We start from the raw sequence: 27913 nt of genomic DNA on the forward strand, positions 1-27913 counted from the left end.
CTGACTACGGGTGCTGCACTGTAAGGAGTTTGTACGTTCTCCCCGTGACCTGCGTGGGTTTTCTCCGAGATCTTCGTTTCCTCCCACACTCCAAAGACGTACAGGTATGTAGGTTAATTGGCTGGGTAAATGTAAATGTAAATGTAAAAATTGTCCCTAGTGGGTGTAGGATAGTGTTAATGTACGGGGATCGCTGGGCGGCACGGACTTGGTGGGCCGAAAAGGCCTGTTTTCCGGCTGTATATATATGATATGATACTTAACAAAGACAGAGCACAGATTCCAGCAGGGAACAGCTGTTCAGCCCATCCAGTCATGGGCTTGAATGCTCTCCCATCCCCGTTGATTTCTGGATATGAAGCAGATCTGTTGGGCGGCGCGGTGGGTAGAGCTGCTGCCTCACAGCGCCAGAGGCCCGGGTTCGATCCTGACCACAGGCGCTGTCCCTGCGTGCGTGTGTATGTGTGTGGAGTTTTGCACGTTCTCCCCGTGACCGCGTGGGTTTCCTCCGGGTGCTCCGGTCTCCTCCCACGTCCCAAAGGGGTGAGCTGGGGTGCAGATTTTTAGAGATTCAGGCCCTTCGGCCATCGAGTCCGCGCCCGACCAGCGATCCCCGCACACTAACGCTATCCCACACACACACACACACACACTAGGGACAATTATACCAAAGCCAATTAACCTACAAACCCGCACATCTTTGGAGTGTGAGAGGACTTTGTCCGTAGTTAGGATAGCTGTACAGCAAAACAACTTTTGGGCATTCATTGACGCACATTATAGTGGTTGGGAGGTGACGTTGCAGTTGTAGAAGAGGGTGGTGTGGCCGCATTTAGAGTATTGTGTTCAGTTCTGGGCACCTCCTCCCTCCCACGGCACTCCCTCCCCCCCTCCCTCGCTCCCAGCGCACTCCCTCCCTCCCTCCCACAGCACTCCCTCCCCCCCTCCCTCGCTCCCAGCGCACTCCCTCCCTCCCACGCCACTCTCTCCCTCCCTCCCTCCCTCCCTTCTACGGCACTCGCTCCCCCCCTCCCTCGCTCCCAGCGCACTCCCTCCCTCCCTCCCACAGCACTCCCTCCCCCCCTCCCTCGCTCCCAGCGCACTCCCTCCCTCCCACGCCACCTCTCTCCCTCCCTCCCTCCCTCCCTTCTACGGCACTCGCTCCCCCCCTTCCCTCGCTCCCAGCGCACTCCCTCCTTCCCACGCCACTCTCTCCCTCCCTCCCTCCCTCCCTCCCTCCCTCCCCACGCCACTCTCTCCCTCCCTTCCTCCTCCCACGCCACTCCCTCCCTCCCTTCTACGGCACTCCCTCCCTCCCTCCCTCCCTCCTTCCCTCGCTCCCGCGGCCCTGCTGACCTTGGAGTGGGTCAGGGTGGTCACCCTGCCTCTGCCCACGCTGACCACGGCCGCCAGGAAGCTGTGCGTCCGGCCTGCCCGGCCCTCCGGCCTCCTCTTCCTGCCCGTCTCCTCCGCAGAGTAGAAGTGGGCATCCTCGTCCTCCGAGTCAGAGTCTGGGGGGGGGGGGGGGGGGGGGGGAGAGGAGAGGAGAGCGTGTGAGTGTGGCGGGAAGCCAGCAGGCCTCCCTCAGTTCAAGATGGACACAAAAAGCTGCAGTAACTCAGCAGGACAGGCAGCATCTCTGGAGACAATAGACAATAGGTGCAGGAGGAGGCCATTCGGCCCTTCGAGCCAGCACCGCCATTCAATATGATCATGGCTGATCATTCTCCATCAGTACCCCGTTCCTGCCTTCAAGAGAGAGCTAGATAGAGCTCTTAAGGATAGCGGAGTCAGGGGGTATGGGGAGAAGGCGGGAACGGGGGTACTGATTGAGAATGATCAGCCATGATCACATTGAATGGCGGTGCGTACAGGCTCGAAGGGCCGAATGGCCTCCTCCTGCCACCTATTGTCTATTGTCTATTGTCTATAACTCCAAAGACGTACAGGTTATGTAGGTTATTTGGGCTGGGTAAATGTAAAAATTGTCCCTAGTGGGTGTAGGATAGTGTTAATATACGGGGACGCTGGGCGGCACGGACTTGGTGGGCCGAAAAGGCCTGTTTCCGGCTGTATATATATGATATGATAACGTCCTTTAATTCTGAGGCTGTGCCCTCTGGTCCTAGACTCTCCCACTAGTGGAAACATCCTCTCCACACCCACTCTATCCAGGCCGCTCACTATTCTGTACGTTTCAATGAGGTCCCCCCTCATCCTTCTAAACTCCAGCGAGTACAGGCCCAGTGCCCACAAACGCTCATCGTACGTTAACACACTCATTCCTGGGATCGTTCTCGTAAACCTCCTCTGGATCCTGTTTCCAGAGTCAGCAACGTCCTTCCTCAGATTCCTCCTTTAGTTTTAGTTTTTAGTTTTAGAGATACAGCGTGGAGAAACAGGCCCTTCGGCCCACTGAGGCCAAGCGCACCAGCGATCACCCGTACACACATCAACCTCCAGCGGAGCTCAGCACGTTCTCCCCGTGACCTGCGTGGGGTTTATCCGGGTGCTCCGGTTTCCAAAGACGTACAGGTTTGTAGGTTAAGGTCAAGTTTGCAGACGACACAACGGTGATCGGGCTGATCACCAACGGTGATGAAACAAACTACAGAGCGGAGGTGCAGAACCTGGCGGACTGGTGCTCTGATAACAACCTGTCCCTAAATACCACCGAGACCAAGGAGCTGATCATCAACTTCCGTAGGTCACACAACGGGGAATACGCCCCGATCTTTATCAACGGGGACGGTGTGGAGAGAGTGTCCAGCTTCACGTTTCTGGGCACTCACATTTCGGAGGATCTCACATGGTCCAATAACACTGCTGCGCTGGTCAAGAAGGCACAGCAACGACAGTTCTACCTAAGAACACTGAAGAAGTCTGGTCTACCCCAACAGCTGCTGACGACCTTCTACCGCTGCACCACAGAGAGCATCCTAACACAGGGCATCCCTGTGTGGTATCTCAGCTGCACGGAGGCAGAGAGGAAAGCTCTTCAGCGGGTAGTCCATAGAGCTCAGAGGACCATCGGAACACAGCTACCAGCCTTGGAGGGCATCTACAACACACGATGCCTCAGAAAAGCCACCAGCATCCACAAAGACTCCTCACACCCCTGCAACAGTCTGTTGGGACCTCCACCATCGGGCAGACGATACAAGGCCTTCTACGCCCGCACCTCCAGACTCAGGAACAGCTTCATCCCCAGGGCCATAGCTGCTATGAACCGGTCCTGCTGAGCCGGATGGTCACATCGTACAGCGAACCGGCACAGATCTATTCTGTTCTAATTTAAAACTGTTCTAATTTGTTTCATTGGGTTGTTGCTGTTTAAATTAATACTGACTAGCTAATTAAATTATTGCATCGTATGGGAGGCGCATTCCCAATCTCGTTGTACCCCTGTACAATGACAATAAAGATATATTGTATTATTGTATTGTATTGTAATTGTCTTCGGTAAAAAAACAATTGAAAATTGTTCCCTTGCGTGCAGGAGAGTGTTAGTGTGCGGGGATCGCTGGTTGGCGCGGACTCAGTGGGCTTGTTTCAACGCGGTATCTCGAAACTCAAGTGACTGAGTCGCAGCCTTGATCTCCAATTAACCCAAAAACCTCCACGTCTTTGGAGTGTGGGAGGAAACCGGAGCGCCCGGAGAAAACCCACGCGGGTCACTTATCGAAACGTATAAGATTATGAAGGGGTTGGACACGTTAGAGGCAGGAAACATGTTCCCAATGTTGGGGGAGTCCAGAACCAGGGGCCACACAGTTTAAGAATAAGGGGGTAGGCCATTTAGAACGGAGATGAGGAAAAACTTTTTCAGTTGTGAATCTGTGGAATTCTCTGCCTCAGAAGGCAGTGGAGGCCAATTCTCTGAATGCATTCAAGAGAGAGCTGGATAGAGCTCTTAAGGATAGCGGAGTCAGGGGGTATGGGGAGAAGGCAGGAACGGGGTACTGATTGTGGATGATCAGCCATGATCACATTGAATGGTGGTGCTGGCTCGAAGGGCCGAATGGCCTCCTCCTGCACCTATTGTCTATTGTCACGGGGGGAACGTACAAACTCCGTACAGACAGCACCCGTAGTCAGGATGGAACACGGGTCTCCAGCGCTGTGAGGCAGCAACTCTACCACTGTGCCACCGGGCCGAACTAGTTTAGTTTCGAGATACAGCATGGAAACAGGCCCTTCGGCCCATCGACTCCATGCCCACCAACCAGTGGTGTTAAGAGTTTGCAGAGTAAGAATATGGGTGGAATATTAAAGCAGGTTTAGTTTAGTTTGGGAGATAAGAATGGAAACAGGCCCTTCATCCCACCGAGTCGGCACATTGACCAGCGATCAGCCCGTACACTAACACTATCCTACACACACTAGGGACAATTTACAGAAGCCAATTAACCTACAAACCCGCACGTCTTTGGAGTGTGGGAAGAAACCCACACAGAACACGGGGAGAACGTGCAAACTCCGTGCAGACAGCGCCCGAGGTCAGGATGGAACCCGGGTCTCCGGCGCTGTGAGGCAGCGGTTCTACCCGCCGTGCCACCGATGGTTCTCACAGCCCCTCACCCAGTCTGAAGGCCGACTTGCAGAGGCGGAAGTTGTCCTGGGCGTAGAGTGTCCCGGGCAGGTAGTCCATGGCGAAGGGGTCGAGCCCCGAGCTGTCCCCGCGCCCCGCCGAGCCGCCCGCCGCCGGCGTCCACATCAGCAGGTCGTTGTTGAACCTGGCGGTGGAAGCAACATCATATCATCACATCATCACATCACATCATCACACCACATCATCACATCATCACAACACATCATCACATCACATCATCACACCACATCATCATATCATCACATCATCATATCATCACATCACATCATCACACCACATCATATCATCATCACATCATATCATCACATCATCATATCATCACATCACATCATCATATCATCACATCATCACATCACATCACATCACATCATCATATCATCACATCACATCATTACATCACATCATCATATCATCACATCATATCATCACATCATCACATCACATCATCATATCACATCATCACATCATCACATCATCATATCATCACATCATCACATCATCATATCATCACATCACATTATCACATCATCACATCACATCATCACATCATATCATCACACCATATCACATCATCACATCACATCATATCACATCATCACATCACATCATCACACCATCATATCACATCATCATATCACCACACCATCATATCACATCATCACATTATCATCACATTATCATCACATCACATCATCATATATCACATCATCACATCATTACAACACATCACATCATCATATCATCACATCATATCATCACATCATCATATCATCACACATCATCATATCACATCACATCATCATATCACATCATCATATCACATCATCATATCACATCATCACATCACATCATCACACCACATCATCACATCATCGTATCATCACACCACATCATCATATCATCACACCACATCATCACACCATCACATCATCACATCATCATATCATCACACCATCACATCATCACATCATATCATCACATCATCATATCATCACATCACATCATCATATGACATCATCATATCATATCACATCACATCATCATATCATCACATCATCACATCATCATCATATCATCATATCATCACATCATCACATCACATCACATCACATCATCATATCATCATATCATCACATCATATCATCATATCATCACATCATCATCATCATCATCATCATCATCACATCACATCATCACATCATCATATCATCATATCATCACATCACATCACATCATCATATCATCACATCATCACATCACATCACATCACATCATCACATCACAGCACATCATCACATCACATCATCACATCACATCATCACAAGTTTGGAGGGATACGGGCCAAACGCAAGGCAGGTGGGACTAGTGTAGCTGGGACATGTTGGCCGGTGTGGGCAATTTGGGCCGAAGGGCCAGATCGAAGGTAGACGATAAATGCTGGAGTAACTCAGCAGGACAGGCTGGAGAGAAGGAATGGGTGACGTTTCGGGTCAGGACCCTTCTTCAGACTGATGTCAGGGGAGGGGGCGGGACAAAGTTAGAATGTAGTTGGAGACAGGAAGACTAGTGGGAGAACTGGGAAGGGGAGGGGATGGAGAGAGAGAGAAAGCAGGGACTACCTGAAGTTAGAGAAGTCAATGTTCATACCGCTGGGGTGTGAGCTGCCCAAGTGAAATATGAGGTGCTGTTCCTCCAGTTTGCGCTGGGCCTCATTCTGACAATGGAGGAGGCCCAGGACAGAGAGGTCAGATTGGGAGTGGGAGGGGGAGTTGAAGTGCTGAGCCACTGGGAGATCAGGTTGGTTAAGGCGGACTGAGCGAAGGTGTTGTGCGAAGTGATCGCCGAGCATGCGCTTGGTTTCGCCGATGTAGAGAAGTTGACACCTGGAACAGCGGATACAATAGATGAGGTTGGAGGAGGTGCAGGTGAACCTCTGTCTCACCTGGAAAGACTGTTTGGGTCCTTGGATGGAGTTGAGGGGGGAGGTAAAGGGACAGGTGTTGCATCTCGTGCGGTTGCAGGGGAAAGTACCCGGGGATGGGGTGGTTTGGGTGGGAAGGGACGAGTGGACCAGGGAACGCGTTGGGACAGGCTGGGATACACACTCCCCAGGGCCTACCTAGAAACATAGAAAACAGGTGCAGGAGGAGGCCATTTGGCCCTTCAAGCCAGCACCGCCATTCATTGTGATCATGGCTGATCATCCACAATCAGTAACCCGTGCCTGCCTTCTCCCCATATCCCTTGATTCCACTAGCCCCTAGAGCTCTCTCTACCCCTCTTTTAAATTCATCCAGTGAATTGGCCTCCACTGCCCTCTGTGGCAGAGAATTCTGCAAATTCACAAGTCTCTGGGTGAAAACGTTTCTTCTCACCTCAGTTTTAAATGGCCTCCCCTTTATTCTAAGACTGTGGTTCTGGACTCCCCCAACATTGGGAACATTTTTCCTGCATCCAGCTTGTCCAATCCTTTTATGATTTTATACGTCTCTGTAAGATCCCCTCTCATCTTTCTAAATTCCAGTGAATACAAGCCCAGTCTTTCCAATCTTTCCTCATATGACAGTCCCGCCATCCCGGGGATTAACCTGGCGAACCTACGCTGCACTGCCTCAATAGCAAGGATGTCCTTCCTCAAATTAGGAGACCAAAACTGCACACAATACTCCAGGTGCGGTCTCACCAGGGCCCTGTACAATTGCGAGACTTCTTTGCTCCTGTACTCAACTCCTCTCGTTATGAAGGCCAACATGCCATTAGCTTTCTTCACTGCCTGCTGTACCTGCACGCTTACTTTCAGTGACTGACTAGACCAAGTGGACCCGATGGGCCCAAACCTCTCCTGCATTGGTGCAGCACCCTCTCCTCCCCCTTTCCTCCCCCTCCCTGCTCCCCTCACCCCCCCCCCCCCCCCTTATCCCTCCTCCCTCCCCCTCCCTAGGAGATAGATTTAAACGTTAAAATGTGAATAACTATAACACCGATTTCAATGAAACTTCTTCCATTAGCACCAAAGGGATGACGGTGAGTAAGGTGGGACTAAAATTGTCGCGCTGTCGTGTACCGTTTTGGCTGTGGTTCAGGGACAAACAAACAAGGGTTTTAGTGTAGAGATGTACAAGGAGACCCAGGTCTCGCTGCAATAGACAATAGGTGCAGGAGGAGGCCATTTGGCCCTTCGAGCCTGTACGCACCGCCATTCAATGTGATCATGGCTGATCATTCTCAATCAGTACCCCGTTCCTGCCTTCTCCCCATACCCCCTGACTCCGCTATCCTTAAGAGCTCTATCTAGCTCTCTCTTGAATGCATTCAAAGAATTGGACTCCACTGCCTTCTGAGGCAGAGAATTCCACAGATTCACAACTCTCTGACTGAAAAAGTTCTTTCTCATCTCCGTTCTAAATGGCCGACCCCTTATTCTTAAACTGTGTGTGGCCCCTGGTTCTGGACTCCCCCAACATTGGGAACATGTTTCCTGCCTCTAACATGTCCAACCCCTTAATAATCTTATACGTTTCGATAAGATCTCCTCTCATCCTTCTAAATTCCAGTGTATACAAGCCTAGTCGCTCCAGTCTTGCAACATACGACAGTCCCGCCATTCCGGGAATTAACCTAGTAAACCTACGCTGCACGCCCTCAATAGCAAGAATATCCTTCCTCAAATTTGGAGACCAAAACTGCACACAGTACTCCAGGTGCGGTCTCACTAGGGCCCTGTACAACTGCACACAGTACTCCAGGTGCGGTCTCACTAGGGCCCTGTACAACTGCACACAGTACTCCAGGTGCGGTCTCACTAGGGCCCTGTACAACTGCACACAGTACTCCAGGTGCGGTTTCACTAGGGCCCTGTACAACTGCACACAGTACTCCAGGTGCGGTCTCACTAGGGCCCTGTACAACTGCACACAGTACTCCAGGTGCGGCCTCACTAGGGCCCTGTACAACTGCACACAGTACTCCAGGTGCGGCCTCACTAGGGCCCTGTACAACTGCACACAGTACTCCAGGTGCGGTCTCACTAGGGCCCTGTACCTACCTTCCCCTTTTCCTAACGTGACGCCATTGAGATCATAACCTGCCTCCATTTTACCTGTTGTAGATGCTCTCGTAGAACTCCTTGGTGGGCAGCAGCAGGTGCAGGGTGGGCAGGACCAGTTCCAGGACGTACTTGGATGTGGCCAGGGTCCGGGACTGGAACTCCGCCATCTCCTCAGGGTCGCCCGGGATGACCATCTGTAAATGCAAGGCAGCGGCCGTCAGGACAATCCGGGCGACAGACGGGCTCAGTCCTGCCCCTCACCCCTACACCACCCCACCCCCACCCTTCCATTGCCCGCCCGGTGGTTCTTCTTGGTTCTTTATCCCTATGGAATTGAAACTGCAGGTGGACTTTAAATAATTATACACCTAACGTTATGCCATCTTCCTCTGTGTCCAATTTAATGCGTGGCAGGGGTTCTGCACGAAGGACAGGACTATTCCTCAAGCAACAGGGTTATTGATCACAGTAATGTGTCCAGCGTTAGATAGAAACGCAGAAAATAGGTGGAGGCGTGAGCCATTCGAGCCTGTACGCACCGCCATTCAATACGATCACGGCCGATCATCCACAATCAGTACCCCGTTCCCGCTTTCTCCCCACATCCCTTGATTCCGTTGGCCCCAAGAGCTAAATCTAACTCTCTCTTGAGAACATCCGGTGAATCGGCCTCCACTGCCTTCTGTGGCAAAGAATTCCACAGATTCACAACTCTCTGGGTGAAGAAGTTTTTCCTCAACTCAATCCAAAATGGCTGACCCCTTATTCTCAAACTGTGTGTGGCCCCTGGTTCTGGGCCCCTCCAAACATCGGGAACATTTTTCCTGCATCTAGACCTGTCCAATCACTTAAGAATTTTATATGTTTCTATAAGATCCCCTCTCATCCTTCTAAATTCCAGTGAATACAAGCCCAGTCGACCCAGTCTTTCAACATATGACAGTCCCGCCATCCCGGGAATTAACCTGGTGAACCTACGCTGCACTGCCTCAATAGCAAGGATGTCCTTCCTCAAATTTGGAGACCAAAACTGCACACAGTACTCCAGGTGCGGTCTCACCAGGGCCCTGTACAACTGCAGAAGGACCTCCTTGCTCCTATACTCAAATCCTCTCGCAGTGAAGGGCAACATTCCATTGGCTTTCTTCACTGCCTGCTGTACGTGCATGCTTCCTTTCAGTGACTGATGTACCTCCCCTGACCCCTTTCCTAATCTGACACCATTCAGATAATAATCTGCAGACCAATACTCCAGGTGTGGTCTGACCAGGGTCCTGAGCATCATGTTCTGCACAGACAGACGTTAGTTCGGGATGGTTGTTAAACACTTTAACTCCCCCTCCCATTCCCACACTGACCTTTCTGTCCTGGGCATCCTCCACTGTCAGAGTGAGGCCCAGCGCAAATTGGAGGAACAGCACCTCATATTTCGCTTGGGCAGCTCACATCCTCAGCGGTATGAAGGATAAATTCTCTAACTCCAAGTAACCCCTGCTTTCCTTCTCAGCGCCAAAGACCTTATTCGATCCCTACTACGGGCGCCGTCTGTGCGGAGTTTGCAAGTTATCCCCGTGTCCTGCGTGGGTTTTCTCCGAGAACCTGGGTTTCCTCCCACACTCCAAAGACGTGCAAGTTCGTAGGTTAAATGGCTTGGGTAAGATTGTCCCTGAGTGTGTAGGATAGTGTTAGTGTGCGGGGATCGCTGGTCGGCGCGGACTCGGTGGGCCGAAGGGCCTGTTTCCGCGCTGTATCTCCAAACTAAACTAAACTAAGCCTTCGCTCAGCCCGCCTTACCCTACCTGATCTCCCGGTTGCCAAACACTTTAACTCCCCCTCCCACTCCCGCACTGACCTTTCTGTCCTGGGCCTCCTCCACTGTCAGAGTGAGGCCCAGCACAAATTGGGGGCAACAGCACCTCATATTTCGCTTGGGCAGCTCACACCCCAGTGTCTCCATCTCCCCTGACTCAGTCTGAAGAAGGGTCTCGACCCGAAACGTCACCCATTCCTTCTCTCCAAAGATGCTGAGTCTTAGTGATACAGCGTGGAAACAGGCCCTTCGGCCCAACTTGCCCACACAGGCCAACATGTCCCACCTACACTAGTCCCACCTGTCCGCGCTTGGTCCATATCCCTCCAAACTTGCCCTATCCATGTGCCTGTCCAACTGTTTCTTAAACGATGGGATAGTCGCAGCCTCAACTACCTCCTCCGGCAGCTCGTTCCACACACCCACCACCCTCTGTGTGGAAAAGTTACCCCTCAGATTCCTATGAAATCTTTCCCCCTTCACCTTGAACCCGTGTCCTCTGGTCCTCGATTCCCCTACTCTGGGAAGAGACTCTGTGCATCTACCCGATCTATTCCTCTCATGATTTTATACACCTCTGTAAGATCTCCCCTCATTCTCCTGCTCTCCATGGAATAGAGACCCAGCCTGCTCAACCTCTCCCTGTAGCTCACACCCTCTAGTCCTGGCAAAGTTATAGTCATAGAGTGATACTGTGTGGAAACAGGCCCCTCGGCCCAACCTGCCCACAACGGCCAACAATGTCCCAACTACACTAGTCCCACCTGCCTGCGCTTGGTCCATATCCCTCCAAACCCGTCCTATCCATGTACCGGTCTAACTGTTTCTTAACAGCTGTTACTCCGGCATTTTGTGTCTATCTTCGGTGTAAACCAGCATCAGCAGTTCCTTCCTACCCATTACACAATAATACACAACCTTGGTATAGGTGACAAAATAAAATACCACAGAAGTCACGGTGGCGCAGCGGTAGAGTTGCCGCCTTACAGCGAATGCAGCGCCGGAGACCCGGGTTCGATCCCGACTATGGGCGCCGTCTGTACGGAGTTTGTACGTTCTCCCCGTGACCTGCGTGGGTTTTCTCCGAGATCTCTGGTTTCCTCCCACACTCCAAAGACGTGCTGGTTTGTGGGTTAATTGGCTGGGTGTAAATGTAAAAATTGTCCCTAGTGTGTGTCGGATAGTGTGTAGGATAGTATCCCTAGTGTGTGTAGGATAGCGGGGATCGCTGGTCGGCGCGGACCCGGTGGGCCGAAAGAGCCTGTTTCCGCGCTGTATCTCTGAACTAAGCTGTATCGATCTATGACTCTACGACAAGGTGTGTCAGAAGGAACTGCAGACGCTGGTTTATACCGAATAACAAAGGTATAACTAGTACTACCAGTTGGGCCGAAGGGCCTGTTTCGGCGCTGTATCTCTGAACTAAGATGGGCTGAAGGGCCTGTTTCGGCCCTGTGTCTCTGAACTAAGATGGGCTGAAGGGCCTGTTTCGGCCCTGTATCTCTGAACTAAGATGGGCTGAAGGGCCTGTTTCGGCCCTGTATCTCTGAACTAAGTTGGGCTGAAGGGCCTGTTTCGGCCCTGTATCTCTGAACTAAGATGGGCTGAAGGGCCTGTTTCGGCCCTGTATCTCTGAACTAAGATGGGCTGAAGGGCCTGTTTCGGCCCTGTATCTCTGAACTAAGATGGGCCGAAGTGCCTGTTTCGGCCCTGTATCTCTGAACTAAGTTGGGCTGAAGGGCCTGTTTCGGCCCTGTATCTCTGAACTAAGATGGGCCGAAGTGCCTGTTTCGGCCCTGTATCTCTGAACTAAGTTGGGCCGAAGTGCCTGTTTCGGCCCTGTATCTCTGAACTAAGATGGGCCGAAGTGCCTGTTTCGGCCCTGTATCTCTGAACTAAGTTGGGCTGAAGGGCCTGTTTCGGCCCTGTATCTCTGAACTAAGTTGGGCTGAAGGGCCTGTTTCGGCGCTGTGTCTCTGAACTAAGATGGGCTGAAGGGCCTGTTTCGGCCCTGTATCTCTGAACTAAGATGGGCTGAAGGGCCTGTTTCGGCCCTGTGTCTCTGAACTAAGATGGGCCGAAGTGCCTGTTTCGGCCCTGTGTCTCTGAACTAAGATGGGCTGAAGGGCCTGTTTCGGCGCTGTATCTCTGAACTAAGATGGGCTGAAGGGCCTGTTTCGGCCCTGTATCTCTGAACTAAGATGGGCTGAAGGGCCTGTTTCGGCCCTGTGTCTCTGAACTAAGATGGGCCGAAGTGCCTGTTTCGGCCCTGTGTCTCTGAACTAAGATGGGCTGAAGGGCCTGTTTCGGCGCTGTATCTCTGAACTAAGATGGGCTGAAGGGCCTGTTTCGGCCCTGTGTCTCTGAACTAAGATGGGCTGAAGGGCCTGTTTCGGCCCTGTGTCTCTGAACTAAGATGGGCTGAAGGGCCTGTTTCGGCGCTGTATCTCTGAACTACGCTAAGAGCAGCTCGGCGGTGCGGGATGGCGGTGTGGGACGGCGAGCGGGGAGGGGGGGGAAGGCGGGCAGACGGGGCAGGGAGATGGACCTCACCTCCTCAGTTTCGTACATGGTTCGCTTGGAGGAGAAGGGAGACGGCTCAGGCCGCTTCAGCTCGCACGGGCTCTCGACGGTGGAGAGGTCCAGGTCCTCGGCCTTCTCCATGAACAGGTCCCACTGGGAGGCGGCCTGCTCGGGGTTCACGGTCAGCACTATCCTGCCCCGACGGGAACCACACGACAACGTTCAGGACAGCAGCAACACCCCCCCCACCCCCGGTTAGAAACATAGAAACACAAGTAACGCCTCCCAGCCCCCCACCCCACACCACCACCACTCCGAGACCCATACAGCGGCCAATCTGTCTTCAAAGACACAAGGTATTTATTTCACAAAATGCTGGAGTAACTCAGCAGGTCAGGCAGCATCTCGGGAGAGAAGGAATGGGTGACGTTTCGGGTCGAGACCCTTCTTCAGACAACATGCTCTCTCGTTGCTCCCCCTCTGTGATTTCTCCTTCGATTAGTACCAGCATCTGCAGTTATCTTCTTATACTTCAAAAACACAAGCATCTGCAGTCGGAAAAAGAACTGCCGATGCTGGCTTAAATCGAAGGCAGACACAAAATGGCGGAGTAACTCAGCGGGTCCGGCAGCATCTCGGGAGAGAAAGAATGGGCGACGTTTCTGGTCAGGACCCTTCTTCAGACTGATGTCAGGGGAGGGACAAAGGTAGAATGTAGTTGGAGATTAGGAAGACTAGTGGGAGAACGGGGAAGGGGGTGGAGAGAGAGGGGAAGCAGAGACTGTCTGAAGTTGGAGAAGTCAATGTTCATACCGCTGGGCTGCAAGCTGCCCAGGCGAAATATGAGGTGCTGTTCCTCCAATTTGCGCTGGGCCTCACTATGGCACGGGAGGAGGCCCATGACAGAAAGGTCAGACTGGGAGTGGGAGGGGGAGTTGAAGTGCTCGGCCACCGGGAGATCAGTTTGGTCAATGCGGACCGAGCGAAGGTGTTGAGCGAAACGATCGCCGAGCCTGCGCTTGGTTTCGCCGATGTAAATAAGTTGACATCTGGAGCAGCGGATGCAATAGATGAGGTTGGAGGAGGTGCAGGTGAACCTCTGTCTCACCTGGAAAGACTGTTTGGGTCCTTGGATGGAGTCGAGGGGGGGGGGGGAGTAAAGGGACAGGTGTTGCATCAGTCTGAAGAAGGGTCTCGACCCGAAACGTCGCCCATTCCTTTACGCCCGAGATGCTGCCTGACCTGCTGAGTTACTCCAGCTTTTTGTGATACCTTAAGTGTTTAGTCAAGGTCCCGCCTCACCCCGGTCTTTCCCTCCCAACTCCATTCTCCTGCCTTCGCCCCATGAACCGATCGAGAGTCCATCGACCTCCCGTCGGACAAGTTCACAGGCAGCAGGTAGTGCCGCTGCCTGGCAGCCACGGGTGCTGTCTGTACGGAGTTTGCACGTTCTCCCCGTGACTGGGGGTGGGCGATGGAGAGAGAGAGTGAAAGCAAGGGCTACTCTAGTATTCCCTTTCCCTCTCTCTCCCTCCCCTCCTCCTTCCCAGTTCTCCGACCAGTCTTTCTGTCTCCGACTACATTCTACCTCTGTCAATAGACAATAGGTGCAGGAGGAGGCCATTCGGCCCTTCGAGCCTGTACGCACCGCCATTCAATGTGATCATGGCTGATCATTCTCAATCAGTACCCCGTTCCTGCCTTCTCCCCATACCCCCTGACTCCGCTATCCTTAAGAGCTCTCTCTTGAATGCATCCAGAGAATTGGCCTCCACTGCCTTCTGAGGCAGAGAATTCCACAGATTCACAACTCTCTGACTGAAAAGGTTTTTCCTCATCTCAGTTCTAAATGGCCGACCCCTTATTCTTAAACTGTGACCCTGGTTCTGGAAGGCCCCTTGTCCCGCCCCCTCCCCTGACATCAGTCTGAAGAAGGGTTTCGCCCCGAAACGCCACCCTCTCCAGAGATGCTGCCTGTCCCGCTGAGTTACTCCAGCTGTTTGTGTCCGTCTTCGGTTTAAACAGCACCTGCAGTTCCTTCTCACGGCCTATTTTGCCAGACAGTTTTTCCGAGGTGGTTCTGACTTACTTGGGAACGTTGTACTTTGTCCCGGGAAGTATATCGGAAGCTTTATTGACTCGAATGCAGGAAATTCCAGGTTTCAATCCGTCTTCATAGATACCTGTCAGGACACAGTGTGAGATGATTGCTGTTTTACCAACTTTACCCTTGCCATCCAATGGTCTCTTTATTGTCACGTGCACCAGGTTCACGGTGGCGCAGCGGGTAGAGCTGCTGCCTCCCAGCGCCGGAGACCCTGTCTGTCTGTACGGAGTTTGTACGTTCTCCCCGTGACCTGCGTGGGTTTTACTCCATCCACTCTACCCAGGCCTTTCACTATTGGGTAAGTTTAAATGAGGTCCCCCCCCCCCCATCCTTTTAAACTCCAGTGAGTACAGGCACAGTGTAGGCCCGGACAGGTAGATCTGGATACTGTAGGCCCGGACAGGTAGATCTGGATACTGTAGGCCCGGACAGTGTAGGCCCGGACAGGTAGATCTGGATACTGTAGGCCCGGACAGGTAGATCTGGATACTGCAGGCCCGGACAGTGTAGGCCCGGACAGGTAGATCTGGATACTGTAGGCCCGGACAGTGTAGGCCCAAACAGGTAGATCTGGATACTGTAGGCCCGGACAGGTAGATCTGGATACTGCAGGCCCGGACAGTGTAGGCCCAGACAGGTAGATCTGGATACTGTAGGCCCGGACAGGTAGATCTGGATACTGCAGGCCCGGACAGTGTAGGCCCGGACAAGTAGATCTGGATACTGTAGGCCCGGACAGTGTAGGCCCGGACAGGTAGATCTGGATACTGTAGGCCTGGATACTGTAGGCCCGGACAGTGTAGGCCCGGACAGGCAGATCTGGATACTGTAGGCCCGGACAGTGTAGGCCCGGACAGGTAGATCTGGATACTGTAGGCCCAGACAATGTAGGCCCGGTGGCCCGGGCGCTGCCTAACGGAGCATTACTTGGGAACTGTGCTAACCCACTCATTTCTGGGATCGTTCACGTAAAACCTCCTCTGGATCCTGTCTCCAGAGCCAGCACACCCTTGCTCAGATATGATGCCCAAAATTGCTCACAGCACTCCAAATGCGCCCTGACCAGCGCCTTATAGAGCCTCAGCATTACATCCCTGTTTTTGTACACCAGCCCTCTCAAAATAAAAGCTAGCATTGAGTTACTACCGATCCCCGTGCAAATTATCTTATTGGGGAATCCTACACCGGCACTCCTGACCGGACCTCTGGCACTGTTGGGAGAGTGGGCAGAGAAGTGGCAGATGGCACGGTGGCGCAATGGTAGAGTTGCTGCCTTACAGTGAATGCAGCGCCGGAGCCTCGGGTTCGATCCTGACTACGGGCGACGTCTGTACGGAGTTTGTACGTTCTCCCCGTGACCCGCGTGGGTTTTCTCCGAGATCTTCGGTTTCCTCCCACACTCCAAAGACGTACAGGTATATAGGTTAATTGACTGGGCAAATGTAAAAATTGTCCCTAGTGCGTGTAGGATAGTGTTAGTGTGCGGGGATCGCTGGGCGGCGCGGACTCGGTGGGCCGAAGGGCCTGTTTCCGCGCTGTATCTCTAAAAAAAAATAAACACAGCGCGACAAAGTGTGGGGTCGTGCATTTTGGTCGTGGGAATAAAGGCGAGGACTGTTTTCTAAACGGGGAGAGAATCCAGAAATCGGAGGTGCAAAGGGATTTGGGAGTGCTGGTACAGGATTCCCAAAAAGTTAATCTGCGAGTCGAATCGGTGGTAAAGAAAGCAAACACAATGCTGGCATTTATTTCAAGAGGGCTTGAATACAAAAACAGGGATGTAATGCTCAGGCTGTATAAGGCGCTGGTCGGGCCGCATTTGGAGAACTGTGAGGAAGATGCTATGAGGTTGCAGGGTGACTTGGACAGGTTGTGTGAGTGGGCGGATGCATGGCAGATGCAGTTTAATGTAGATAAGTGTGAGGTTAACCACTTTGGTGGAAGGAATAGGAAGGCAGATTATTATCTGAATGGTGTCAAGTTAGGAAAAGGGGACGTACAACGAGATCTGGGTGTCCTAGTGCATCAGTCACTGAAAGGAAGCATGCAGGTACAGCAGGCAGTGAAGAAAGCCAATGGAATGTTGGCCTTCATAACAAGAGGAGTTGAGTATAGGAGCAAAGAGGTCCTTCTGCTGTTGTACAGGGCCCTAGTGAGACCGCACCTGGAGTACTGTGTGCAGTTTTGGTCTCCAAATTTGAGGAAGGATATTCTTGCTATTGAGGGCGTGTAGCGTAGATTTACTAGGTTAATTCCCGGAATGGCGGGACTGTCGTATGTTGAAAGACTGGAGCGACTCGGCTTGTATACACTGGAATTTAGAAGGATGAGAGGGGATCTTATCGAAATGTATAAGATTATTAAGGGGTTGGACACGTTAGAGGCAGGAAACATGTTCCCAATGTTGGGGAAGTCCAGAACCAGGGGCCACAGTTTAAGAATAAGGGGTCGGCCATTTAGAACGGAGATGAGGAAGAACTTTTTCAGTCAGAGAGTTGTGAATCTGTGGAATTCTCTGCCTCAGAAGGCAGTGGAGGCCAATTCTCTGAATGCATTCAAGAGAGAGCTGGATAGAGCTCTTAAGGATAGCGGAGTCAGGGGGTATGGGGAGAAGGCAGGAACGGGGTACTGATTGAGAATGATCAGCCATGATCACATTGAATGGCGGTGCTGGCTCGAAGGGCCGAATGGCCTCCTGCTGCACCTATTGTCTACTGTGAGCAGTTTTGGGCTCCATATCTGAGGCAGGTTGATGTGTTTACGGGTGATCGCTGGTGCGCCTGGTCTCAGTAGGCCGAAGGGCCTGTTTCCACACCGTATCCCTAAAACTGAAAACTAAAACTAAACGAAACTAAAGGAGGAATCTGAGGAAGGGCGTGCTGGCTCTGGAGACAGGATCCAGAAGAGGTTTTACGAGAACGATCCCAGGAATGAGTGGGTTAACGCACGATGAGCGTTTGTCGGCACTGGGCCTGTACTCGCTGGAGTTTAAAAAACGAGGGGGGACCTCATTGAAACGTACAGAATAGTGAAAGGCCCGGATAGAGTGGATGTGGAGAGGATGTTTCCACTAGTGGGAGAGTCTAGCACCAGAGGGCACAGCCTCAGAATTAAAGGACGTTCCTTTAGGACGGAGATTCGTTAGTCAGAGGGTGGTGAATCTATGGGATTCTTTGCCACAGACGACTGTGGAGGTCAAGTCAGTGGATATTTTTAAGGCAGAGATAGACAGATTGTTGATTGGTGCAGTTGTCAGGGTTATGGGGAGAAGGCAGGAGAATGGGGTTAGGAGGGAGAGATAGATCAGCCATGATCGAATGGCGGAGTATGCTCCTCTCACTTACGAACTATATGTGCACGCGTATGTCTGTGTAGTTTACACAGAGGACAGCCAGCTTCCACCTCTACGATGCCTCGACTCTATATCTGGGTGGGCAGGGGGCAGTGGGGCTGAAGACCTGGTTCAACGCACTGTATGGGTTGCCAACTATCTCACTCCCAAATAAGGGACGAGGTGACGTCACCGCCCTGCACCCCACGTGACCTCACCCAGCCAGCGACCACGTGCTCCCGCTCCACCCGGGCCTGGCGGCGAGTTGCTACGCAACCTCCGTTAGGTGGCGCCCGGGCATCCGGGCCTACAGTATCCAGATCTACCTGTCTGGGCCTACAGTGTCCAGGCCTACAGTGTCCGGGCCTACACTGTCCGGACCTACAGTATTCAGATCTACCTGTTCGGGCCTACACTGTCCGGGCCTACACTGTCCGGGCCTACACTGTCCGGGCCTACAGCGTCCGGGCCTACAGTGTCCAGGCCTATTCTGTCCGGGCCTACAGTGTCTGGCCCTAAAGCACCCCCTGGGCCTTATAAGGGTGGTCCCGTACGGGACAAACTAATTTAGCCCAAAATTACAGGATGTCCCGGCTAATATGGGACAGTTGGCAACCCTAACGCTCTACGACTGTGTGACTCATTGTGTGGGCTAGCAGGGAGGAGTGGGGCTGATAGGCCTGTTTTAAGGCTTGACGGCTCTGTGACTCTGTATGTGGGCTAGCAGGGAGGAGTGGGGATGAAGGGCCTGGCTCACACTGTGACTCTGTACTTGGGTTAGCAGGGAGGCGTGGGGCCGAAGGGCCTGGCTGAACGCTCTACAACTCTGTATGTGGGCTAGCAGGGTGTGGAATGGGCTGAAGGGCCTGGTTCACCGTTCTACGTCCGTACATGGACTAGCAGGGAGGAGTGGGGCTGAAGGGCCTGGTTCAACGCTCTAAGACTGTACCAGGGCTAGCAGGGAGGAGGAGTGGGGCCGGAGGGTATGATTCACTGCTCTACGACGCTGTACTTGGGCCAGCAGGGGGTTGAGTGGGGCTGAAGGGCCTGGTTCACCATTCTACGACTCTGTACATGAGCTAGCAGGGTGTGGAGTGGGGCTAGCAGGGGGTGGAGTGGGGCTAGCAGGGGGTGGAGTGGGCTGAAGGGCCTGGTTCAGCGCACTATGACCGTGTACATGGGCTAGCAGGGAGGAGTGGGCTGAAGGGCCTGGTTCAGCACTCTACGACCGTGTACATAGGCTAGCAAGGAGGAGTGGGGCTGAAGGGCCTGGTTCACCGCACTACGACTCTGTACGTGGGCTAGCAGGGGTGGAGTGGGGCCTGCAGGGAGGAGTGGGGCTGAAGGGCCTAGTTCACCGCTCTACGACCGTGTACGTGGGCTAGCAGGGGAGGAGGTGGGGCTGAAGGGCGGGACTCACCGTGCAGGTCGCTGAAGCTGAGCTGGTAGGTGCAGGGCTGCGTGCGCGGGCAGGGCGGCCTCCAGCTCGGTTTGGAAGGCCAGGTCTGTGCACTCCAGCCTCAGGCACTCCCTGCGCACGGCCTTGTGAGCCCGGGGCCGCCGCTCGCCCGCAGGCCGCAGGTCGGGCACCGGGAACTGCAGCCGCAGCCGGGCCCTGGGCGCTGTGACTCGCACCGCCGTCTGGTGCCCGGCCCCGGGTAGAGCAGACAGGCCGGACATCTGTAACACCAGTGGGCAGGCTGTGAGAGAGGGCACCGACCCACAGGCCCAGTGTCCCTCAGCCCCCCTCCCTCCCTCCCTCCCTCCCTCCCTCCCCTCCTCCCTCCCTCACGCCTCATCTCCCTCCCTCCCTCCCCATCCCTCCTGATCTCCCTCCCTCCCTCCCCATCCCCCCTCATCTCCCTCCCTCCCTCCCCATCCCCCCTCATCTCCCTCCCTCCCTCCCCATCCCCCCTCCCTCCCTCCCCATCCACCCACATCTCCTCTCCCTCCCTCCCTCACACCTCCTCCCTCCCCTCTCCCTCCATCCTCTGTCCCTCATCCTCTCTCCCTCCCTCCTCCCTCCCCATCCCCCTCATCTCCTCTCCCTCCCTCCCGCCTCATCTCCCTCCTCCCTCCCCATCCCCCCTCATCTCCTCTCCCTCCCTCTCCCTCCCTCCCCTCTCCCTCCCTCCCATCCACCCTCACGCCTCATCTCCCTCCCTCCCTCCCTCACGGCTCATCTCCCTCCCTCATGCCCATCCCCCTCATCTCCTCTCCCTCCCTCCCTCACGCCCCACCTTCCTCCCATCGCCCCTCTCCTGCCCTCACTCACCCCCTCTACGTCATGCACGCTTCTCTCTCCCTCCCTCCTCTCCCTCCCTCCTCTCCCTCCCTCCCTCACGGCTCATGTCCTTCCTTCCCTCCCTCACGCCCCTCTCCCTCCCTCCCCATCCTCCTCATCTCCCTCCCTCCCTCATGCCCCACCCCCTCATCTCCCTCCCTCCCTCCCTCATGCCCCATCCCCTTCATCTCCCTCCTTCCCTCTCCCTCCCTCCCCATCCCCCATCATCTCCCTCCCTCCCCATCCCCCCTCATCTTCCTCCCTCCCTCCCTTCTTCCTATCTCCCTCCCTCCCCTCTCCCTCCCTCCCCATCCCCCATCTCCCTCCCTCACGCCCCACCTTCCTCCCATCGCCCCTCTCCTGCCCTCCCCATCCCCCCTCATCTCCCTCCCTCCCCTCTCCCTCCCGGCTCATCTCCCTCCTTCCCTCCCTCCCCTCCCTCCCTCCCACTCCCTCTCTCCCCATCCCCCCTCATCTCCCTCCCTCCCCATCCCCCCTCATCTCCCTCACGCCCCATCCCCCCCTCCCTCACAGCCCATCTTCCTCCCTCCGGTCTCCCATCACCCCTCTCCTGCCCTCGCTCAGCCCCTCTACCTCATGCACACTTCTCTCCCTCCCTCCCCTCCCTCCCCGCCCTACCCTACTCCTCTCGCTCGGTCCCCCACAGCTCCTCTCCTCTCCCTCAGCCCCTCTCCCTCACGCCCCGTCTCCCTCAGCCCCTCTCCCTCATGCCCCATGGCCCTCCCCCCAACCCTCACGCCTCTCTCCCTCCCTCCCGCCTTCCTCCCTCCGTCCCTCATGCCCAGACTCCTTCAGTCCCTGTCCCTCTCTCGGTGCTGGCTTGGTGGGCCGAAGAGCCTGTTTCTGTGTTGTATCTCTAAAATCTAAACAAAACTAGTGTACGGGGAGATCGCTGGTCGGTGTGGACTCGGTGGGCCGAAGGGCCTGTTGCCTTGCTGTGTCTCTACAGTCTAAACTAGCGTACAGGGTGATTGCCGGTCGGCACAGACTTGGCGGGCTGAAGGGCCTGTTTCCGTGCTGTGTCTCTATACTAGCGTACAGGGCAATCGCCGGTCGGCACAGACTTGGTGGGCCGAGTGGCCTGTTCCGTGGGGAATCTCTAAGTCTAAACTATACTAGTGTACAGGGCGATTGCCGGCCGGTACGGACTCGATGGGCTGAAGGGCCTGTTACCGTGCTGTATCTCTACAGTCAAACTATACTAGTGTACATGGTGATCGCCGGTCGGTGTGGACTCGGCGGGCTGAAGGGCCTTGTTCCACGCTGTATCTCTACAGTCTAGAGTGTAAACTAGTGTACAGGGCGATCGCAGGTCGGCACGGGCTCGGTGGGCCGAAGGGCCTGTTTCCACGCTGTACCTCTACAGTCTAGAGTCTATACTAGTGTACAGGGCGATCGCAGGTCGGCACGGGCTCGGTGGGCCGAAGGGCCTGTTTCCACGCTGTACCTCTACAGTCTAGAGTCTATACTAGTGTACAGGGCCATCGCAGGTCGGCACGGGCTCGGTGGGCCGTGGTGAATCTCTAAGTCTAAACTAATGTACATGGTGATTGCCGGTCGGCACGGACTTGGTGGGCCAAAGGGCCTGTGCCCGCGCGCACTGTGTCTCTATACTAGTGTACAGGGCGATCGCCGATCGGCACGGACTCGATGGGCCGAGTGGCCTGTTCGGTGGTGAATCTCTACAGTCTAGAGTCTATACTAGTGTACATGGTGATTGCCGGTTGGCACGGGCTCGGTGGGCCGAAGGGCCTGTTTCCGCGCTGTATCTCTACAGTCTAGAGTCTATACTAGTGTACAGGGCGATCACTGGTCGGCACGGGCTCGGCGGGCTGAAGGGCCTGTTTCCGCGCTGTGTCTCTATACTAGTGTACAGGGTGATCGCCGGTCGGCACGGGCTCGGCGGGCTGAAGGGCCTGTTTCCGCGCTGTGTCTCTATACTAGTGTACAGGGCGATCACTGGTCGGCACGGGCTCGGCGGGCTGAAGGGCCTGTTTCCGCGCTGTGTCTCTATACTAGTGTACAGGGCGATCGCCGGTCGGCACGGGCTCGGCGGGCTGAAGGGCCTGTTTCCGCGCTGTGTCTCTATACTAGTGTACAGGGCGATTACTGGTCGGCACGGGCTCGGCGGGCTGAAGGGCCTGTTTCCGCGCTGTGTCTCTATACTAGTGTACACGGTGATTGCCGGCCGGCACGGGCTCGGCGGGCTGAAGGGCCTGTTTCCGCGCTGTGTCTCTATACTAGTGTACAGGGTGATTGCCGGCCGGCACGGGCTCGGCGGGCTGAAGGGCCTGTTTCCGCGCTGTGTTTGCAGTCCACTCACCAACGTCGGCTCAGACAGGTTGCCCTGCTGCGCGTGGAACTCCCGCTCTGCCGAGGGCCAGAGCCGCAGCAGGAGGTCGGCCCTGTCCAGGAATCCCACGTCCAGGTCTGCCTGGGCTTCCTGGAGCTCCACCACCAGCTCGGCGCTCCGCCTCGTCCCCGACCGCCTCCGGCCGCCCTGCGGACGCACGCACGCCCCAGCGCGGTCAACCATCGGGGGAAGTTTCGACGGCACACAGGGCGCCGGGACAACCGCGCGCGGGTGGCATGGCGGTAGAGCTGCCACCTTATAGCGCACTTCATGGGAGACGCTGAGAGACCAGGGCGGCACATTGGCACAGCGGTAGAGCTACCGCCTTATAGCGCCAGCCAAGATGGTGGCACAGTGTGCATCATGGGAGACGCTGAGGGGCCAGGGCAACACGGTGGCACAGCAGTTGAGCTGCCACCTTATAGCGCCAGCCAAGATGGTGGCACAGTGTGCATCATGGGAGACGCTGAGGGACTAGGGCAGCACGGTGGAACAGCGGTAGAGCTACTGCCTTACAGCGCACATCATAGGAGAAGCCGATGGACCAGGGCAACACGGTGGCACAGCAGTAGAGCTGCCACCTTATAGCGCCAGCCAAGATGGTGGCACAGTGTGCATCATGGGAAACGCTGAGAGACGGTGGCGCAGCGGTAGAGCTGCCACCTTACAGCGCACATCATGGGAGAAGCTGATGGACCAGGGCGGCACGGTGGGGCAGCGGTAGAGCTACTGCCTTATAGCGCCAGCCAAGATGGTGGCACGGTGTGCATCATGGGAGACGCTGAGAGACCGGGGCGGGCAGCACGTTGGCTCAGCGGTAGAGCTGCCGCCTCACAGCTCCAGCCAAGATGGTGGCACGAAGTGCATCATGGGAGACGCTGAGAGACCAGGGCAGCACAGTGGCGCGGCGGTGGAGTAAAATAAGCATTGGATTTGCCGTCCGTGCTGCCGATTCACCTTGCAAATGAACCTTTTGGAAATCCTGCACTAGCACTTTTGCGGAGCAGTGGTGCAGCGGGTAGAGCTGCTGCCCCTCAGCGCCAGAGACCCGGGTTCCATCCCGACTACGGGTGCTGTCTCCCATACGGAGTTTGTACGTTCTCCCCGTGACCTGCTTGGGTTTTTGCCCGGGGCATCCAGTCTCCTCCCACACTCCACAGACGTACAGTTTTGCAGGCTAATTGGCTTCGGTAAAATTGTAAATTGTTCCCTAGAGTGTGTTGGATAGGGTTAGTGTGCGGGGATTGCTGGTCGGCGCGGGCGCGGTGGGCCGAAGGGCCAGTTTATGCGCCGTGGCTCTAAACTAAAGCAAACAGGCACGAGAAGAGGCAAAGAAAGGCACAGAGTGTTGGAGCAACTCAGCGGCAACAGCCCCTGTCCAACGACACAAAAGTGGGTGGTATTGCCGATACGAAGATGGTTGTCAAAGATTGCAGCAAGATCTTGGATCAGTTGGGCAGGTGGGCCAAGGAATGGCTGATGGAGTTTAATACCGAGAAACGTGAGGTGTTTGCATATTGGAAAGTCTAACATGGGCAGGATCATGTTATTAAACCATTCTTGACTAGTACGGGTGTCAAGGGTTGTTGGGAGAAGGCACCTTTCCGAATAGTGAGCGGCCTGGATAGAGTGGATGTGGAGAGGATGTTTCCACTGGTGGGAGAGTCTAGGACCAGAGGGCACAGCCTCAGAATTAAAGGGCATTCTTTTAAGAAGGAGGCGAGGAGGAATTTCTTTAGTCAGAGGGCGGTGAATCTGTGGGATTCTTTGCCACAGATGGCTGTGGAGGCCACAAGTCAGTGGATATTTATAAGGCAGAGATAGATAGATTCTCGATCAGTGCAGGTGTCAGGGGTTGTGGGGAGAAGGCAGGAGAAGGGGGTTGGGCGGCAGAGATAGACCGGCCATGATTGAATGGCGGAGTGGGCTTGACGGGCCGAATGGCCTAATTCTGCTCCAATCCCGGCGTCCTCACCTTGATCTCGGTCCTGAGGGTCTGTCGGTAATGGATCTGTGTGCAGGGGCAGGCACTGGACTCACTGGGGGGCTTCTGGAACGCCAGCAGCTGGGGAGCAAGGAGGAGGAGGAAGAGGAGGGATAGAGACATGAAGAAGAGTTACATACAGCTCGATACGATATGATAGAAACATAGAAAATAGGTGCAGGAGGAGGAGGCCATTCGGCCCTTCGAGCCTGTACGCACCGCCATTCATAGTGATCACGGCTGATCATCCACAATCAGCAACCCGTGCCTGCCTTCTCCTCATATCCCTTGATAGCCACAGGGAAGAACCAGGGGCCACACAGTTTGAGAATAAGGGGTCGGCCGTTTAGAACGGAGATGAGGAAAAACTTTTTCAGTCAGAGAGTCGTAAATCTGTGGAATTCTCTGCCTCAGAAGGCAGTGGAGGCCGATTCTCCGGATACTTTCAAGAGAGTCAGATTTAACTCTTAATGATAGCGGAGTCAGGGGGTATGGGGAGAAGGCAGAAACGGGGTACTGATTGTGGATGATCAGCCACGATCACAATGAATGCCGGAGGGCCGAATGGCTCGAAGGGCCGAATGGCCTCCTCCTGCACCTATTTTCTATGAAATCTATGTTGGTTTAAACCAAAGATAATAGAGCAGAGTAAGATAGACCACTCGCCCCGACAAACCGTAGTACGTCACAGCGGCCATTTTAGTAGGCAGAAACTTGCAGAAACATTTAAAAAGAAAAAGAACAAAAATCTGGGAATTGATAGATGAGATATATTCTGCATTTTAATGGTGTCATCACACATACTGTTCCCCCAAAACACTGATCACACTGCGAGAGGCAGAGCGAACGGCCGGTTTTGCTTACTAAAATGGCGGGGGTTTGCTTACCAAAATGGCGGGGGGATGCTTACTAAAATGGCGGACGTTCTACTCCTTTGCGTACTACATTTCAGTATAGGCGATTTCAACGGAGTGGTCCATCTTGCTCCTCTAGTATCTTTCGTTTAAACCAAAGATAGGCATACAAAGATGGGAGTAACTCAGTGGGGCGGGCGGTGTCTCCAGAGGGAAGGAATGGGTGACGTCCCGGGTCGAGACCCTTAGACAATAGACAATAGGTGCAGGAGGAGGCCATTCGGCCCTTCGAGCCTGTACGCACCGCCATTCAATGTAATCATGCCTGATCATTCTCAATCGGTACCCCATTCCTGCCTTCTCCCCATACCCCCTGACTCCGCTATCCTTAAGAGCTCTATCTGGCTCTCTCTTGAATGCATTCAGAGAATTGGCCTCCACTGCCTTCTGAGGCAGAGAATTCCACAGATTCACAACTCTCTGACTGAAAAAGGTTTTTCCTCATCTCCGTTCTAAATGGCCGACCCCTTATTATCATATCATATCATATATATACAGCCGGAAACAGGCCTTTTCGGCCCACCAAGTCCGTGCCGCCCAGCGATCCCCGTACATTAACACTATCCTACACCCACTAGGGACAATTTTTACATTTTTTTACATTTACCCAGCCAATTAACCTACATACCTGTACGTCTTTGGAGTGTGGGAGGAAACCGAAGATCTCGGAGAAAACCCACGCAGGTCACGGGGAGAACGTACAAACTCCTTACAGTGCAGCACCCGTAGTCAGGATCGAACCTGAGTCTCCGGCGCTGCATTCGCTGTAAAGCAGCAACTCTACCTCTGCGCTACCGTGCCGCCCTTATTCTTAACCTGTGGCCCCTGGTTCTGGACTCCCCCAACATTGGGAACATGTTTCCTGCCTCTAACGTGTCCAACCCCTTAATAATCTTCTACGTTTCGATAAGATCCCCTCTCATCCTTCTAAATTCCAGTGTATACAAGCCTAGTCGCTCCAGTCTTTCAACATATGACAGTCCCGCCATTCCGGGAATTAACCTGGTGAACCTACGCTGCACGCCCTCAATAGCAAGAATGTTCTTCCTCAAATTTGGAGACCAAAACTGCACACAGTACTCCAGGTGTGGTCTCACTAGGGCCCTGTACAACTGCACACAGTACTCCAGGTGCGGTCTCACTAGGGCCCTGTACAACTGCACACAGTACTCCAGGTGCGGTCTCACTAGGGCCCTGTACAACTGCACACAGTACTCCAGGTGCGGTCTCACTAGGGCCCTGTACAACTCCAGAAGGACCTCTTTGCTCCTATACTCAACTCCTCTTGTTATGAAGGCCAACATTCCATTGGCTTTCTTCACTGCCTGCTGCACCTGCACGCTTCAGACTGACGCCAGGGGAGTGAGACCCTTCTTCAGACCAGGACCCCCGCTCACCTCCGTGTACTGCGCCTCCTGCCAAGGGTCCGCGGGCCCAGCCCGAGACCGCAGGCACTCCAGGATTTCCAGCGCGCCGAAGCAGGCGTCCATACACAGCATCCGCACGCCCCTGCCCACCTTCTGCTCGCACGCCAGCTGCACTGCGCTGCCGATCAACCTGGGGAGGGGCAAAGTTTACCCTTGTTACTGCCGCCTGTGCCGCGCCACTTTCGGTTTCGCACGCTATCTGCCCGTTGTTTATCCACCTTCCATCTCCAGCCCTTTCTGCCTTCCGCAGAAACCGTTCCCTCCGAAACTCCTTGGTCATCTTCCCATCTCCACCCCGTTCTGCTTTCCGCAGAGAGCGTTCCCTCCGAAACTCCCTGGTCATCTTCCCATCTCCACCCCTTTCTGGGTTCCGCAGAGACCGTTCCCTCCGAAACTCCCCGGTCAACTAGACCGTTCCCACCCAAACCACCCCCCCCTCCCCCCCCCCCACCAGGAAAGTGAATCTGTGCGTCCGAGGCAGTGAATTCCACAGATTCAC

General features: G+C 54.4%; 1 protein-coding gene across 1 annotated transcript in view; it reads right to left on the reverse strand.

The window, feature by feature from the left end:
• LOC144609642 (autophagy-related protein 2 homolog A-like) overlaps positions 1-27913 on the reverse strand; it is a 91962-nt gene that overhangs the window by 19968 nt on the left and 44081 nt on the right. The window contains 10 exon segments of the mRNA XM_078428143.1: positions 1357-1511; positions 4582-4736; positions 8712-8854; positions 13024-13186; positions 15083-15176; positions 19852-19949; positions 19951-20111; positions 23060-23236; positions 25065-25154; positions 27385-27544. Of these exon segments, the coding sequence (XP_078284269.1) occupies positions 1357-1511; positions 4582-4736; positions 8712-8854; positions 13024-13186; positions 15083-15176; positions 19852-19949; positions 19951-20111; positions 23060-23236; positions 25065-25154; positions 27385-27544 (1396 nt within the window).

Source organism: Rhinoraja longicauda, chromosome 34, assembly GCF_053455715.1.
Source record: "Rhinoraja longicauda isolate Sanriku21f chromosome 34, sRhiLon1.1, whole genome shotgun sequence".
In the NCBI taxonomy this organism is placed as follows: Eukaryota; Metazoa; Chordata; class Chondrichthyes; order Rajiformes; family Arhynchobatidae; genus Rhinoraja; species Rhinoraja longicauda.